The sequence below is a fragment of the Anolis carolinensis genome, chromosome 2 (assembly GCF_035594765.1).
Source record: "Anolis carolinensis isolate JA03-04 chromosome 2, rAnoCar3.1.pri, whole genome shotgun sequence".
Lineage (NCBI taxonomy): Eukaryota > Metazoa > Chordata > Lepidosauria > Squamata > Dactyloidae > Anolis > Anolis carolinensis.
In genome coordinates, this window is record NC_085842.1 from 290,976,364 (window position 1) to 290,993,606 (window position 17,243).

At 38.4% G+C, this 17,243-nt stretch overlaps 1 protein-coding gene across 1 annotated transcript in view; it reads right to left on the reverse strand.

The window, feature by feature from the left end:
• The window catches only part of pik3r1 (phosphoinositide-3-kinase regulatory subunit 1), a 68,668-nt gene extending 51,780 nt beyond the window's left edge, over window positions 1-16,888 (reverse strand). The window contains exons 1-2 of the mRNA XM_062972361.1: window positions 16,730-16,888; window positions 5,386-6,122 (exon numbers count right to left, since the gene is read on the reverse strand). Of these exons, the coding sequence (XP_062828431.1) occupies window positions 5,386-5,719 (334 nt within the window). The 5' untranslated portion in view covers window positions 5,720-6,122; window positions 16,730-16,888. The remainder of the gene's footprint in view (window positions 1-5,385; window positions 6,123-16,729) is intronic.
• Window positions 16,889-17,243: the final 355 nt, after the last annotated feature.

Sequence of the window (17,243 nt, forward strand, 5' to 3'; positions counted from 1 at the left end):
CAGCCATGAAATTTCCTATTGCTGCCATTATTGTACTGCCCCAAAGGCTTGGTCCCACAGCCAGGTCTTTACCATCTTTCTAAAGAATAGGAGGGAAGGGGCTGATCTAATCTCACCAGGGAGGGAGTTCCATAGCCAAGGGGCAATCACTGAGAAGGCCCTGTCTCTCATCCCTGCCAATTGTGCCTGTGATGGTGGCAGGACCAAAAGCAGGTTCTCCCTGGCAGATCTTAATCTCTCTTGTGACTATCTTAGGAGGGAGACAAACAAAGAGAACTGTATTGTAAGGTAGACTGCCAAACTAGTCTATGCACATTAAGAAAATGTTCATTACCAAGCTGATTTCTGATCACACTTTTACACTTTGGAAATCATAGCAAATTTGCACTTCGAAGTGTTTTTAGCATTGATTATATTTTGACATGATGTATTTTTCTTTGAGCTACTAGAATACTGAAATAGATATGCTTTGAAATAAACATTTCAACAACTATTGTTGAAACAACTATTGTTGAAATGTTATCAAGATTTTCATAGATGTTGACAGTTTTTGCCATTTCCATTTTGCATATAGTAATTTGTTTCAGAAAGTTTTTTTGAGAAAGCAGGATACAATTTAAACTCCAATCTGATGACCTTTTCCTCTTTGTCTGTTCAGTTTTGAGTAACCAGCCATATTTAAAACAAAAACAAGATACACTACACCACAGTTCACCACAAAAATATACCATGTCAAGTCAGTAGGTCATGATAACTCAGTTTTGACACATTTATAAAGTCCAAAATAAGGCTGCTGATTCAGGATATCAATTTCCCATTTTATGAACTGTTGAGTTTTATTTTATAGTGGCACATCAAATTAAAAATATGAGTAAGGGTGAGATGTTACCTGCTCATTGCACAAACTTTAAAGGTGTTTGGTTTGTTTATAAATTTTACAGATAAAATTGCTGTTGTTATAATTTATTACTAATTCATCCTTGGTTTTTCCCCAGCTCTGGGACTCAAGGTAGCTTACAAAAGTTAACAAACAAAAGTTCACATTATGGGAAAGTTAAAATAAAATCATCAATAGAATCAAAAGCATCATTATTTAAAAAGAGAAACACCAAATAGAGATAATATAATACATTATTAAAGATCTCTGTCTCATGAGCAATCAGTTCTCAAAGGCCTGTCAAAACCCAGAAGTCTTTGCTTCCATATGGAAAGATAGCAAAAGGGTTCTAGGCTTGCTATCCCATGAAGTTAGTTTAAAAGCCTGGGAAGAAGTCCTTCTCCCAGAGGATGTTGTGTGGGGTGGGACAGAGAGAATTCCAACAGATTTGGAAGCACCAGTGATTCTATCATAAACTAGATATATCTTATACATCTGCCACAGAGTTACCATTTCTATGACTATAAAAATACTTCATAGTTCATTTTCAGATTTTTTATAAGTAGGGCAATAACAATTTGAAAACACTGGAGGCCCTATACTTTGTGACCCACTCCACCTTAAAAGACCTTATCCATATTTGCTACTCTTATCTCCTCTCCTCTATTTTCTTACTTCTACTGAGCATGTACAGTTATTTGTATGTGTTCAAAATTTTCCTTTATCTTAGCAGATATTATGCTATAGGGTGGAGAGGTCATTTCCCTGCTTTCCCAGTAACAGAAATGACTGGATTATTTTTGCCATGGAACATATGCCAGAGAATTTGATTTCCAATAAGCATGGATGGCATTTGTTGAACATTGTCAGTGAGAGAAGCCTTTGTCTACAAACTTCTGGATTTGTGCCTAGGTGAGACAAAGGGACCAGGCACCTGTAATTAATTTGACCAGATGCAAAAATTCTGCCAGTGGGTGACAAACCAAACCACAGCTTATTAAATAAAGCCTTGAAATCTGTACATGTATTCTGCTATTACATTGTTTCAAACTGTTACAACTGACAATTTTTATTTGCCAATTTTCATATGCTCTTCCTATTATTATTATTATTATTATTATATTATTTTGTTTAACTGATTTTATTACCCACTGCCCTGAGATCATTTGATATAGGGTAAGTTGTAATTTATTCCAGTAAGTGAACAAATACATAATTTGTGAATCTGGTTGGTGATTTTGTGTAGGGATATATTTTCCCTCAAATCTAGGTGTGGAGGGGACTTTGTTGTGTTTCTGGGGTTATGACTGGGATTATGATTCGGGTTCTCTCTTCTTTAGCCTTGCTAACTTGACTCCATGTTCCATCCCATAATTCTAGTGAACACCATTTGAAAATCATTTTCTTTCTGGCTCCAGAAAACAACTGTAGAATTCTTCAAATTGACATATTGGCTTTTGTTTTTTCAAACTCTCTGCAGTAGTAGAACAACATATGTTCTTTGGAAGAGGAAAATCAGACCAGCAAACAATTCCCAGCTGTCTGTAAACTCTCCTACAACTAAATGAAAATCTAAAAATATGTAGAATGTGTTGTTATTCCACACAGCTAAACTGTAATTTTTCTGTGCTTTGCTATCAATAACAGCTCTTCATGTTATTTGTACAAATACTGTAGCATTTCAGATTACTAGGGATTATTTGAAAAATTGTGAAGACTGTTCTCAACTGCACTTTCCACTCTATTCAAACCTTCAACCAACAGCATATGGCAAAATATGTATTCTGCAAAGCCTTGTCAATTTTTATTTAATGCAACTAAGGAGAATTGACAAAAACAACCCTATTAAATGTTATGAAATTATTCTACAAATATACAGTACTTGTTTTTTTTTTAAAGAAAACATTGTTCTTACGATTAAGCAGAAGGGCAACCAAACACAAAACTGCCAGATTTTTCAGAATACACCAAATAGCGAATCAGAAGTCTAGATGATTTAAGGGGTAAGGGAGGAGCTAAAAATATATGTGTGACTGAATTGTAAATTTTCTTGACTATGAGAAGTGATTTTTCTCTCAATCATTTGAATAGACCAGACACCAAACTGCATCCATACCGAGTTTTGTCAAACATCAGTGAAAGCCCCAACTTTCACCATTAAAATATAGTTTGCGAGTATCCTATTTAGAGAGATTTAGATCTGACTAATATGTTACCAGAGCATTGGGGCTGCCACTTCCTGTTGGCTACATCTCTCATGGCTCTAATAAAATGCAACAAGAGAAATCACATGAGCTGATAAAATAATTTTGTTACTTCCACTGTTAGTAGCAGCACTGCTGTAAGAAATTATGCTGGTGTCTGAAACAACCGCAGATATGACTGTATCCCATGATTTTTTAAAGATGTGTCCATAACAGAAACCAATTCAAGTAAAATAATCACAACTAAGCTAACATTATATTAGCCTCTAATGTTAAAATATACTTATAAGCATATAGCTCACTTTATTATGTAAATAAAATTATCTCTTGAACTATGGCCTATGCAGGCATAGTTCTGTGGACAGGTGTGGTACAAAGACTGTGAGCATCAGAACAGACTGAAATAAAAATAGTACAGATTGTTTTAATTATGCTAAAGTCTAAAGGATATGTAACTGTTAAGCGTGACCATTCACAAAGCAGTGGAAATATACCAATTTAGTAGTTTTTAAAGGATCTACAAGACTCATAAGGTTATGTGATTTTAGGAGCGGGCACTGCCACAAACTAACATAGATGCTCCTCATGAAATCATTATATTTTATTTTACATAATTACCTGGAGTTTCTGTGATTTCAACCATTTTACACTGCATTCAAAATGCATACTGTGTCAGTTTTGTAAATTACAGCACACAATTTTAAATCCTTCAAAGACATTACATAAGCACAGAAAGGTTGCAAAATCTTTGTTTAAGTTAGGAGAACTGAAAAAGTATCAGATTTCTTAGTCTGATAAACACATTAAAATCCTAGTAAAGTCTGTTTTGTTTATAGGAGCACTAATGTCTAAGAGTTTGTAGAAAATAGTAAATATATCAGTGAAAACCACAATAGAGGCTTGACTGGTAAATCGTACCAGCAGGTTTTCATTTTCTATTTGACTCCAAATAGTAAAGCATGAGAATGTGCTTCCCCAAGCTCTCCTCGATATATTGATGCAGAACAATTTGAAACTGCTAATACTCCCCCCCACACACACAAGTAAATACAGTTGAATAAATGTTATGTCAAAGTTTCCTTATAGGTAAAGAGCACTCTAATGTGTAGTGAACAGTTTATTAAAATAGGAAGATGCTTTCTGCTCTGTTGCCCATATGTAGTCAGATTATTTTTCAAAAACTACATTGATCTGTAGGGGGATAAATGTAATTTAAAATACAAATAAAATAGCCAGTAGCCACTAGTGGTGGCATGTAAGCACCAGATATTTTCCCTATGACACAAGATCTAAAGACATTCCCTAAATATCTATCTGGAGTGCTGTAATAGAAGAGTAGTAACTTGCAAGTGTAATGTATGAGATGAGATTTGAAAGCAACAGCAGTTGCCATCAATATATTACTTTTTAAAACACTATCACATTTATTAATCATATTTTGTATTCTCTTCCCAGTTTAAGGTTTTAAAAATTTTTAGCCATACATATCCTTGTAGTAACACCTTGTACAACTGTATAGTCTAGGACAGTAGGAGACTGGGGTTCAAATCCCTGCTCGTCCATGGGGAAACCTACTGGGTGACCTTGGGCAATGGACCCCATCCCCTCGGAAGAAATTTTGCCAAGAAAACGTTGTGGTAGGGTCAGAAATGACTTGCCAGGTGCAATCTGATGTGGAGGTCTGGCATTTTTACTTCCCCAATGTGTGAAAGACTGGCATTACATTTGCTTCCATAGTATAAAATTATTTTTCTCTCCTGGAAACTTGCCAAGGACTAACACTCAATGCATCAGGGATGTTCATCAATCCAGGGAATGCCCTTTTGAAGCAGTGGTACACTGGATATTTTGGAACTCCCAGATTCCACCCATTGGCTATGCTGAGTTTGGTTCTGTGTATGTGTCAGATCATTAAACCCAGATGATGTGAAAGTGTGCCAAAGGTACACAACATCACTCTTCTATTGTGATGCATTACCAATACCTTCACTGAAGAACACTAGTGTTTCACAGTATGCAGTATGAACTGTATTAAAGTACTTTCAAAATGAATTATACTAGATTTCTGGTTGTTTTACAGTAAACCTTCACAAGAAGGATATGGATAATATGACCTCAATTCTAGTCAACAGGAAAATGCAGTTTTTCCAAATACGATCCAGAAAGAAAAAAAATAAACCACCAGTTCGAACTAATTTTTGTGACCTCCCACATGCAGTATGAAGCTTCAATGAATGCTCCACACATTGAATGTTTCTGATATTTGATACTGAGCCACAACCATCATGACAAGTCTCTACTAACCTGATTGATCACTGTCTGTTCCTACTCTTGAAGGACTTGGTGCCACAGGAAGGGGTCGAACAGGACGAGGCTTTGGAGTTGGAGGAGAGATTTTTTTCCTTCCAATATATTCTACATATGTTCCTGGGAAGTCCCCCCTTTCTCCTGTAGTTTCGTTATAACCATTCAACCAACCAATTTCTTCAGGTTTTGCTTCTTCCCCATCACTGAATCCAAGGGCAACTAAGGTACCTTTATTCACAGTTAAAATATCTCCCAAGCGCAAGTCAATGTCCTCTTCTCGTTCTTTTTTGTAATCATATAAAGCTCGGTATTGGTATCCTTCTGCACTCATTTTGGCAAATGTCTTAACATTTAATTCTATTATTAAAAAAACAGTTACACAGTGGTACTCGGTTTACTCTATATATAATTACAGGAGCTTCTAAACAACCTATGTAGATGTCAGTTATAAAACCGTAGCACAAATATGTGAAAAGCACCAAGGGCTGTGGCTGTACTGCTGATGTTGTATTTGAGTCTTTACATTTAATCACTGAAAAAGCAGAAGAATGCACTCTTTTATCTATGTATAGGTTTCCAGCTAGTCGCTTGTCAGGCTTGCTTGGCACTTATGAACAAAGTTTTTCAAGGTGGGCTGAATATTACTTCTTGCTGAACCTCCTTTTGATGTACTTGCCATAAAATGTTCACTTTTCTTATTTTTTTTGCGGTGGAGTTCTGCATACATACTTTACCTATGGAAAGAAAATATTCAGACACAAGATTAGTGCAATTTCTCCAGTCATCACTAAAAGTTTTACTTATGGCAAGCTTATGTTCTAAGATAGGAATACTGTGCTCCCCAGATACTGTAAGACAATAAGCCCCATCATTCCTGACCATGCTACCTAGTGCTGATAGCTTTCGAACAAAACCTGGAAGCCCTCAAACTCCTCAATTCATATTTCAAGGGAACTTTTCACCAATATAAGATCAAAGCTCCTAATCAAAAGCACAATTAAAACCTGAGGGCAAATAATAACTTCAGAGTGTCGGTTCTAAAAATGATCATTTGGGCACAAAGAGGATGCTCCCACACTAAATCTTTGTTAAAAAGAGAAAGAATATTATTGTTTTCTACCTTCTGCAACTGAATTATAGTCCAGTATCCTTTATGAAACTGCATTCTGCACACCATCTACTGCAGAAATAAGACTAATCAAAAACAATTTTGTGATGAGAGCAATGCATGCCAAAAAGGAAAAGTTGAAGCTGAGCTTGATCAGCTTGGTGAACAGAAGACAGTGGGGTGACATGATTACATCCTTTAAATACCCCAAGGACTGTCATAAAGGCCTGCTTTCTGTTGCCCCAGAAGGTAGGACCAGGTTTAATGGTTTGAAGTTAAAGGAGAGAATATTTTGATTGAACATTAGAATGTACTTCTTGCCAGTAAGAGCAGTTCAGCAATAGAACAAATAGCCTAAAGAAATTATGAGGTCTCCGTTTCTGGGTGCTTTAAAAAAGAACCTGGACCTAATTTTTACTGGGTAGCAATTTGCAAATTCACAAATAGGAAAACACTTTAATGCATTCAGCAAAGGGATACTGTAGCAAGTTTGAGATTAACTAAGAAAAAGAAATTATAGCATTAGCTTCCACAGATTAAGTCTACTTAATCAGATGCATATACAAATGCTAATGCTACAAACTTATTTCTTTCAGTGCGTCTCAAAGGTGCTACAATATCCCTTGGTATACTGATCCAGGCTACGTCTTTAAATTCTAATACAGTGTGATAATCCCCAAGAGCAAGGCCAACCCCATATCCATTTTGCACCATTCCCTCTTAGAAATCTTTACATAACACTTTAGGTTTGTCACTATCTTCTGTTACAAGGTGGGAGAGTGCTACACATAAACACAGGAAGTTGCATTATACTCAATCATACCACTAGTCCATTTAGTCAAATATTCATATCTTTCTATTAGTGCCTCTAAAAGATTTCCTCCCACTCCAACACACTGGGGACTGGTCCTGGGACCTTTCACGTGCAAAACATGTGCTTCCCTTGTATGTTTATGACGTCTATCTATCTATCTATCTAGCCTATTTAAAAGATTTTGTTCTTCTCTTCTCCCCTCAACCACTGAACAACATTTTCTAAATGCAGGTGGCCTCAAAACAGAGGCAGGATGATAGCTGCTAAATAAAAGCAGCACAAGAGTCACTCTAAACTGTCAGACCTTATTTGTTCCTAATCAATACTATACTAGCAAATTTACACCATATCCATTGAGACTGATCATCCACTACAATTGACAAGTCCACATCTCTTGCCAACAGATACAAGCATGCAGGCATATGTGTGTGTGTGTGTGTGTGTGTGTCCTCTAATGATATATAGTTTGCATGTTTTTCCTTATCTGTTTTCATGGCATACTAGTACAATAATTTCATCAATAAAATATACTATTTACTGGTATCTTGTACCTCAGACAGTTTTAATGATGAATTTTAAACTTCTAATCTATGTATAACTTGTGCTTTGTGTATTTTAATATGTATTTTATGGAAAGATGTTTTAATATGTATATTTTACAGAGTGTTTTAAAATGATTGTGTGTTTTGATTATGTGTTTTAGCAATGTTGTAAGCTGTCTCGGGCCATGAGGAGAGGTGAGTAAGAAATAAAATTATTATTAATATTGCCCTAAAACAAAATTCTGCTACATCCTATGAGTTAAAGCATTCCCTATTAATTGTGTTCCAGAAAACTGAAATGTGTGAAGCCGATTAATCTATGATGTTCTGGGTGTGTTTTTGTCAAATTAATGTTTGGCATCTGGCCAGACATGCCTCCTTGTTTTGGAATGCTTCTTTTGAGATGCAACATTGCTTTGGCATCCATGTGTCTTCATTTTTTTATATAGCCGGCATCAGATATAGTCTCATTTGTTTCTGAAGGCTTTCACGTATTACTTTCACACCTTGGAACACATTTCCCAGAGTTTTATATGATTAGGCCACCAAAGGAGTACTATTTTGATACATTAGGGCAATTGATAAATACTTCAATTATACATGGGGGAGAAGGGGCAAGTTTTGAGTTTTAAATCCTGTTGGTGATTTATTGTGAAAACAGTAATGACATTGCTGAAAAAATAGTATAAACAAACACATTAATTATTACCTTTCTAAAATCCAGAAAAGTAGGCACTTTGTAAGTTTTATTATTTCCCATTACTCATGCTTTAGCCACAGAAAAATCAAAATTCACATAAAAATCTAATTGTTCCATTGCAGTACTGACAAGTGAAAACAGCTACAGTAGAGTCTCACTAATCCAAGCCTCGCTTAGCCAAGCCTCTGGATAATCCAAGCTATTTTTGTAGTCAATGTTTTCAATATATTGTGATATTTTGGTGCTAAATTCGTAAATACAGTAATTACAACATAATATTACTGCGTATTGAACTACTTTTTTGGTCAAATTTGTTGTATAACATGATGTTTTGGTGCTTAATTTTTTAAATCATAACCTAATTTGATGTTTAATATGCTTTTCCTTAATCCCTCCTTATTATCCAAGATATCCACTTATCCAAGCTTCTGCCGGCCCGTTTAGCTTGGATAAGTGAGACTCTACTGTATTTACAAGTGAACACCTTTCAACAAGATGGGCAAAATTTATTCAGGAGTTGCATAGTTTTAGCTGGTGGAACTATTTATAGGAAGATAATTTCTTCACATTACATTACTAATAGTCACCCAGCTGGGTGTTTGCTGCAAGAATGAGAAGTTGTATTTGATAATCGTTGGTAGGTGCAATGTCCCAAAACTATTCCAAATAGGAGCATACTGCACCATTTTCAAAAGGCAGTGATCTCATAGTTTCTCACAGAAGAATTGATCTTGTCTCAAAACAATCCATCTCAATGAGAAAACCTTTTTAGAAAATCAAATAGGCAACAAAAGTTAGAATAAGGCTCTGGCCACTGTTTTAGTCTCCATGTATCTACATTTTGTCCTTGGTCTTTCATCCTCAACCTTCCCCTTTTGAAGGACTAGGGAGAACAGAGCTTCAAGAGAAGTTATGGAAACTCCTAATAATCTATTTCTCTCATGGTATGCACGTGGAGCAATGCATCAATGTGCTAACACACACAAAACAAGAAAAGTTGACTTCCAGTTTCTGAATATGATAAAATGTTTTCTAATAAGACTTCTGCAATTCGTCACATGGAAACATTGGGAGGAGGAATAAAATATGATCTCACATAAACAAAACATTAAGTTTTAAGATGTTGACATCCCACACATAGTGTCATGTCAGTGCCACTGACAAAGCCTTCCTTTGCTCCTTCCTACGTACAAAGGTCATCTTCCTAACATTTTGACAAAAATGCAAGCATATAAAGTGCCACAAACCAATCCAGCCTCTAATAATGTTGGCTGAATGACTTGTGTACAGCTGATGTCTATAACATCAATTCTGAGGAAAGATGAAGGATTATCTGATTACATTTGTAGGCAGTTCTATAATCAAGAGCAATTGTACAGATATAGAAAGCATATCAAAGAAAAAACCTGGAGCTTTAGAAAGGCACCAGATCATGTCTGTTCTTGGAAGTTAAACACAGCCAGTCCTGGTTAGCACTTGGATGGGAGATTGTTAAGAAATACCAGGTGCTGTGTAGGTTGCATTTCAGAGTCAGGCAATGAAAACCATTTCTGACTATTTCTTGTCTTTATAAATCCTATTAAATACAAGAGACTGGCACAAGTCAACAGGTGACTTGAAGGCACACATATTGTTCTAAATGATTAAAATAACCGGTAGTCATTTTTTAAACATATTTAGATCAGCATTTGACAGTCATGTATTTGACATTATAAAAAACCAATTTCTTTCCTTGCTAGTTTCAATTTCTTTGCTACATATGACAACAAAGTACTTTGCTTCTCATAATCTTAAAATATATTGACAAAGCAAAAAGTTTGGGGGAAGTCTACTCAATTTATTTGCCAAGCTTCATGAAACAAGAGGTTTCTCATGCAAAACAATTACATTTGACTGATCGGCCATAGGGTAAGGCTAGAAGAGCATTCCTATCTATAAACATAAGTTTCAAGAAGTGGTTCTGCTTCAACTGCCACTTAGCAATTTATATATATATTTAAACAAACCTGGAGAGGAGAAATAATAATAGTGCTACTACATCACATACAGAGCAACCAGTGGAGAGAAGAAATACATAGTTGTGCTATTACAAGTACAGCATGTCAGAGCAAAAGCTAATGCTATGTTAGGTGCTGGTCTGTGCTGCTGCCAGTCTGTGAACCATCCATTGCTGGTCCACAGACAGTTTCCAGGAAGGGAACAAATGTAATGCTGGTCCCTGGCAAATGATCAGAGGAAATTGGCACTCCCTCATGCAACAGAGCATTGGATGCACCTCCAAGATTATTTAGAATGATAGGGGTTGTAGTCAAAAACACCTAAGGGCATCAAACTAGTAAATGTCACTCTAGAACTAGTCTTCCCTAGAACAGTGATTTTCAACCGGAGAGACCCCAGATATTATTGGATAGCCGCTCCCATAATCTATAACCACTGGGCCTCCTTGGAATTGAAACCATGAAGCCTTCCATGGATTAAAAAGTACCTCTCTAGAACATGCTTTCTTTTTAATATCACTCTGCTGCACACCATTTTTGTATGCTACCTTTTTGATTCTCAACATGCTACAACTGACCAACTATCCACTTCCAGCATCTATCCTCTCAACTTAATTTCTTCTGCACAACACTCAAGAACCCCAGTTATGCTTAAAAACCAAAAGAACGAAGACTCACTATGATATTCTTCTCCCTGCAACTATCCACTGAATCAAAAAATGAGTGTATCTACAGATTCAGAAAAGAGTATGATGTACTGAGAAAAAACATGCATTCAGGGATATATCCATAGATATCTGATAACATGCACCATCTCTGGGCCTAATTTTTTAGGCAAAAGTCTCAGCCTGTGCTGTGTAACAGTCAATTTTGGCTTTGACAAAAAGGTGTATTAATTTTCCATAGATACAGCAATTCAGTGCTTTACATTATTCATTGCATTTGTGTAATTTAGCCATAGAATCATAGAATCATAGAATAGTAGAGTTGGAAGAGACCTCAAGGGCCATCTAGTCCAACCCCCTGCTAAGAAGCAGGAAATCGCATTCAAAGCACCTCCGACAGATGGCCATCCAGCCTCTGCTTAAAAGCCTCCAAAGAAGGAGCCTCCACCACGGCCCGGGGGAGAGAGTTCCACTGCCGAACAGCCCTCACAGTGAGGAAGTTCTTCCTGATGTTCAGGTGGAATCTCCTTTCCTGTAGTTTGAAGCCATTGTTCCGTGTCCTAGTCTGCAGGGCAGCAGAAAATAAGCTTGCTCCCTCCTCCCTATGACTTCCCCTCACATATTTGTACATGGCTATCATGTCTCCTCTCAGCCTTCTCTTCTGCAGGCTAAACATGCCCAGCTCTTTAAGCCTCTCCTCATAGGGCTTGTTCTCCAGACCCTTAATCATTTTAGTTGCCCTCCTCTGGACGCTTTCCAGCTTGTCAGCATCTCCCTTCATCTGCGGTGCCCAAAACTGGACACAGTATCTATTTTAAGGTTCTTGGAGAACAGTTTAAGGTGTTACCAATATAATTAAAAGGGCATGTACCAAGATGGAACCAAAAACGTGTTAATGTGGATAGTTTATCAACATTTATTTTAGAAGTTTCACACCTCAGCATAGGGAGATACCAAGAACTGGAATCAAAGCAGAGGAAAAGCACACATTAAATATGAATTAAATTGTTCTACAGTCACTTGTATGTGCACTTCTTGTCTCACTATTTCTTACAACAAAAAGCAAACACACTTAAACATACCTTGAAGTAAGATTGTGGAACACTGACAACACTCAACTATATATACTCACAACATGCACTAGAAAATGAACATTTCTCCAAATATTCCAAATACTTTGAAATATTTGTAAAACAACTGCACAAGAACATGAAGACTACTCATAGTGCTGCCAGGTATATCTGACAAATTGCCAAATACTGCAAAAGAGGTCTAGTTTATTTCTTCCTCCCCAATTGTGAAAAAGAGCAGTCACCTTCCTGAATGAGCACATATTAACAGTATAAATTTTTAAAAGAAGGTGCTGTGTAGTAGTTAAAACACAAAAACAACTCACCTAAGCTTCAGAATCTAGTATATATTACACAGAAAGAGTGACAAAACATTAGCATACTGTTAAGTGATTGAACATGTTGTTTCCAAGTTGCAAATACTGGGTGCTTGAACATTATATTTACAATTTTAATTCTATATTTCAACTGAAATTGTAAAGTAATTTTCAGACAACCTGTCCTAATGGATTTCCAGAATGCAGCATAGACAAAGCAATTTTGGTTTTGCTATCTGTTAGCTCGTGTTAGAAATTTAAAGCTTGCACAGCTCACCTCTGCTCCTTAAATGTATTTCCCAGCAAACTGTTGGATCTCATCAAAACATCCAAAGTGTCTCATACTGTCACAATAAACAATACAGAGATAATCATAGCATTTGCCATGGCCAAGAATATCTGCTAGTGATATGTTATACAACTCTCTCTTGTCTGCAGTCAGTTTAAGAATAGGAAGTTTTCCAATAATAAATCCTATTACGCACTCACTAGGAATTCTTCGCTCCTTGATTATACAGAAGTGTCAAGAACTCTTAAGTTTTCTTCATGCATATACATTGTACAATAAAAGCAAAGCCATCTACGTACTTATAATATTTTCTCTTTCCACTAGTGATTTATTACCCACACCAATGACATTTAATGCAAAGGAAAAGCACTGGCCCAAATCCCATGTTGAACCAGTGGGTGTTAACTAGTGAGAAGGGATTTCTCCCCTGCCCTGCCATTCTCTCTGCTGCCTGAAAAACCTGCTTTGGGGGGGGGGGGTCCCAACTCTTTGGGTAGGGAGTTAAGACAACCCAGAAAGCTGCAAGAAAACTGTCCTTCTGTTTTCACTGGCCTTTGTCACTGCTACAATTATGTAAGCTATAAATGGTTGCAAGCATAAGCTAGTTAATTACACAACTTATCCATGAAAATCAACTACGAAATAGAATTGGATTCGCACCCCTATAAGGAGTTTTCTGGATAAGTCTTGCACCTGTCTAAGGCTATGGTACTACACACTGCAAAGAACTGATCTCTTTAGCCTGATCTCCCTCCACTGGATGCATTCCAGTTGTATTGAAACTCCAGTCATGGGCAATTTTGAATAGGGATGATGAGGGATACAGCACAATACTTTTGGAGGCCACTAATTTGGAGAACAGCACATTACAGTCAATTGTGACTAGTTTTTTTAAGACTCAAGTAAGACTTGTCCTCAACTCTCTTGCCAAAGGTAACAGGGAATGAACTGATACCTGCAATTATACATGCAATTAATAACTATAAAGTTATGGCAAATGACCCCACAATATTGGAATTTTAGACTTTGTAAACTTTACTCAAAAATCCAACTTTAATATGAAACCATCTAAAAAGTCCTCACAGACTTCCTGAATCTACTCTGCCTTGGTAATAGCTATAAAGGGGAAAGTTATCAAACAAATACAACATATACACACATTGAAAACAAATAAGACAACTACTAATATCTGAAGAGTAAAAGCTATTTGTGAATAAAATCATTTCAAATCATCAGACTTCCTTCTAGGTCCACATGGTTAGGGCTCAGGTTACTCTGATAAAGTAAGATACAATTACTCTTACCAGTAGGAGTATATTTATTAAAAGGAATTCATTTTGATGACTAATTCAATGTTCTTTTTTTAAGTCACAAGACGATTTTATTGCACCATGCTAAAGATAATGTCTTAGAAGTAAAGAGTTTAAGCCTCTGAGATTACTTGGTTGACAGGGTATATCTGGAGCTTAACTGCTTCAAAGATGTCCACATAGAAACCAGACTAATTTAAGTAAGTTATGCAGGAAGTGATCAGAAATACAATTTAAAAATGAATCCATGGCTATATAGGCTGTATGGACTAACAATAAAGGCACCCACATTTTCAAATTTTGGTTTTGCAAACTTCAAATGGCTTTCGCAGAATGCACAGCTGAAATACACTCAAAGGGTCACCTAACGGCCAAAATCACTGTGACTGAAACTGCTTGCTTTCCAAAGATCTCTGGGTCAGAATCTGTATCCCAATCCTGTGCCTCACATTTCTTAGAACACTCTGCACTCACAATGACTCCAATACTTGGATGCAAGGAACTGGCAAGAGAAAAACCTAAGATTTTCCTACCCATGAACCAAAATTCTTCAACCACTCATTTGTTCTCTCAAAACCAGACCTTTCCAATCTCCAAGGAAGTCAAAATAATGCACTTTATAGAACTATTCTTCTAGGAATGCCATCAATTTGCACCAACACAAACCAGTGCTTCCAGTAGCACGAGAAATTCTTTTAACAGTTCACTATATTTTTTTCACTAAAAATCTAAAACTACATAAGCTTCATAAAATATCAGTGCCATAAATTCAACACACTACACCTCAACTATGTAGCTCACCATATCAGATCAGTTCTCTACCACATGTACTTAAAAAGGTTGGTACATACCTATTTGAGAAGAGAGAAACCAAAACCATAGGGTTTTTTTTTGAAGCATGAAGACAACTTCTGTAGATTCAGAATCAATGTCCAAATATGAGCCAATTCACCACTGAATTAAATGGTATACTAATGTACAAGGAAAATTCAATTGGATACATAATTAAACTTCCTATCAGGAAAAGGATGTGGGGCACTCTTGTAAATTACATTCTGTGGATTATTCACTAATCCAGGGAATGAGATTTTAGTGCCAATATTTAGCTAGGTTTGGTTAACATGCACCAGTCTACCACTTGCTCCAGTCATGCCATTGCACACCGTCTAGAGCCTGAAGTGCCATTCAAAATTTGCTCTTATAAATAAACAAGCCAATAACTTCACTGTGGACTTCCTCACCACCCCTGGCCCAGACACTCTGTAAAGTCCATAAAAACACCTTGGGGAAGAGGGGAGGGAGACAGATGGGAAATATAGAAGAGTGGGGCCTTGGTATCCACTGGAAGTTTGGCTCCTTCTGCATATCAAAACCTGTGGCTGCCCAGGTCTCGTTGCATACATGGCATCATAAAATGGTGTCTCTTATATCAGATATCTGAATCAAAGTTTGCTTTATGGAAAAAAGGGGGGGGTGTAGTTTATGGGTAGTTGAATCTGTGGAAACAGAATCCGTAGATATGGAGGGACGACTGGGTTCCCCCCCCCCCCCCCCTGCAAAGCATACAAATTACTGAGAGTGCACCTCCCCTGGAGAAGTAATGCTGTTTGACACCACTTTGCCTGCCATGGCTCAATGCTTTGGAATCGTGAAATTTGTAATTTCGTGTGGCGTGATCCACTCTTTGGCAGGGAAGGTTAAAAACCTTCTCAAACTACAACTTCCAAGATTCCATTGCATTAAGCCATGGCAGTTGAAGCGGTGTCAAACTGTATTCATTCTACAAGGTTGTCAGGCATGGGCAAACTTCGGCCCTCCCTCCCGGTGTTTTGGACTTCAACTCCCACAATTCCTAACAGCCTACCGGCTGTTAGGAATTGTGGGAGTTGAAGTCCAAAACACCGGGAGGGAGGGCCGAAGTTTGCCCATGCCTGATGCACCTTTAGTTCACACACACAGATCACACCTTCTCTTTGGCCCATTCACACAGCACGGAGCCTTGGAATTTAACACGGTGCAGAACTGAATCAATTCTATCATGTAGAGGCAAGCAACGTCGCTTTCCCGCTGCAGACTGAACACTCCCCTTTCACGGCTGCTTTTCAGAAAGGGAAGACCAAGAAAAGGAGAAGGAGAGGAAGTGCAAGAAGGAGGAAATCGTTTCCCTGCAGCCAACCCCTCTTTGCTGCAACCTCTGCAGTTCTTGGAAGGGAAGAAGAGGCGCCTTCTCTGAAGGGGACAACGAGCGGCCATAAGCGCGACCATTAATGGAGCAACAGCCTCAGACACTAGAGACGATATAGTCTTGACTTTAAAAATCAAGAGAGGAGGGTGGATGGAGGCTGCAAAGAGGAAGGCGGCCTTCACGTGAGGAAGGAAAGGGGAGACGGACCTTCATGGCAGCCTTTTATTTCCCCTCAGAGAAATTGCACAGAGAAAAGCAACCTCTTCCTACCCTCACGCCCCCTTCTTTCTCCCCGCTCCGTCGCCTAGGCCTCGGGGCTCCCTTCCCGCGCAGCCTCCGCTCACCTCACCGAGGCCTGCCTTCTTCCCTTCCCAGGCGAGGCAACGGGCGCCCTCCAGTTCCTTCTCCGGCACCGCGGCGCTGTGGAGGCAGCCAGGGAGGCCGACGAAGCAGCTCCTCTCTGGCTCGCGTCTGCCAGACGGGCGGGCCTCCTTCCTTCCCTCCCTCCTTCGTCCTCCTCTCGCCCCGCCTCCTCGGCCTCGGCGCCGCCAACCCGCCTCAGGGGCCCAAGCGCCGCCCACTCGCCCCGAATGGCTGGGCTGCCCGGCCTGCCCTCCGAGAGGGCTAGCAACAGCCCTTCCCCTCCGCCCAGGCCTCTTTCCCGGCCTCTTTCGCGTTGTATTCCCGCTCCACAGGCCATGCTGAGGCAACCCTCCTCCCCTTCTGTTTAAACGCACACATATCACACCCTCTCCTTGGCCTGTTCCTCTTTTCCTTCTTCACATAGAATCAGAGCTGTATTTCTAGCACTGCGGAAAGCCACCCACTGTATGGCTGTCAGCCTACAGGAAAGGAGAT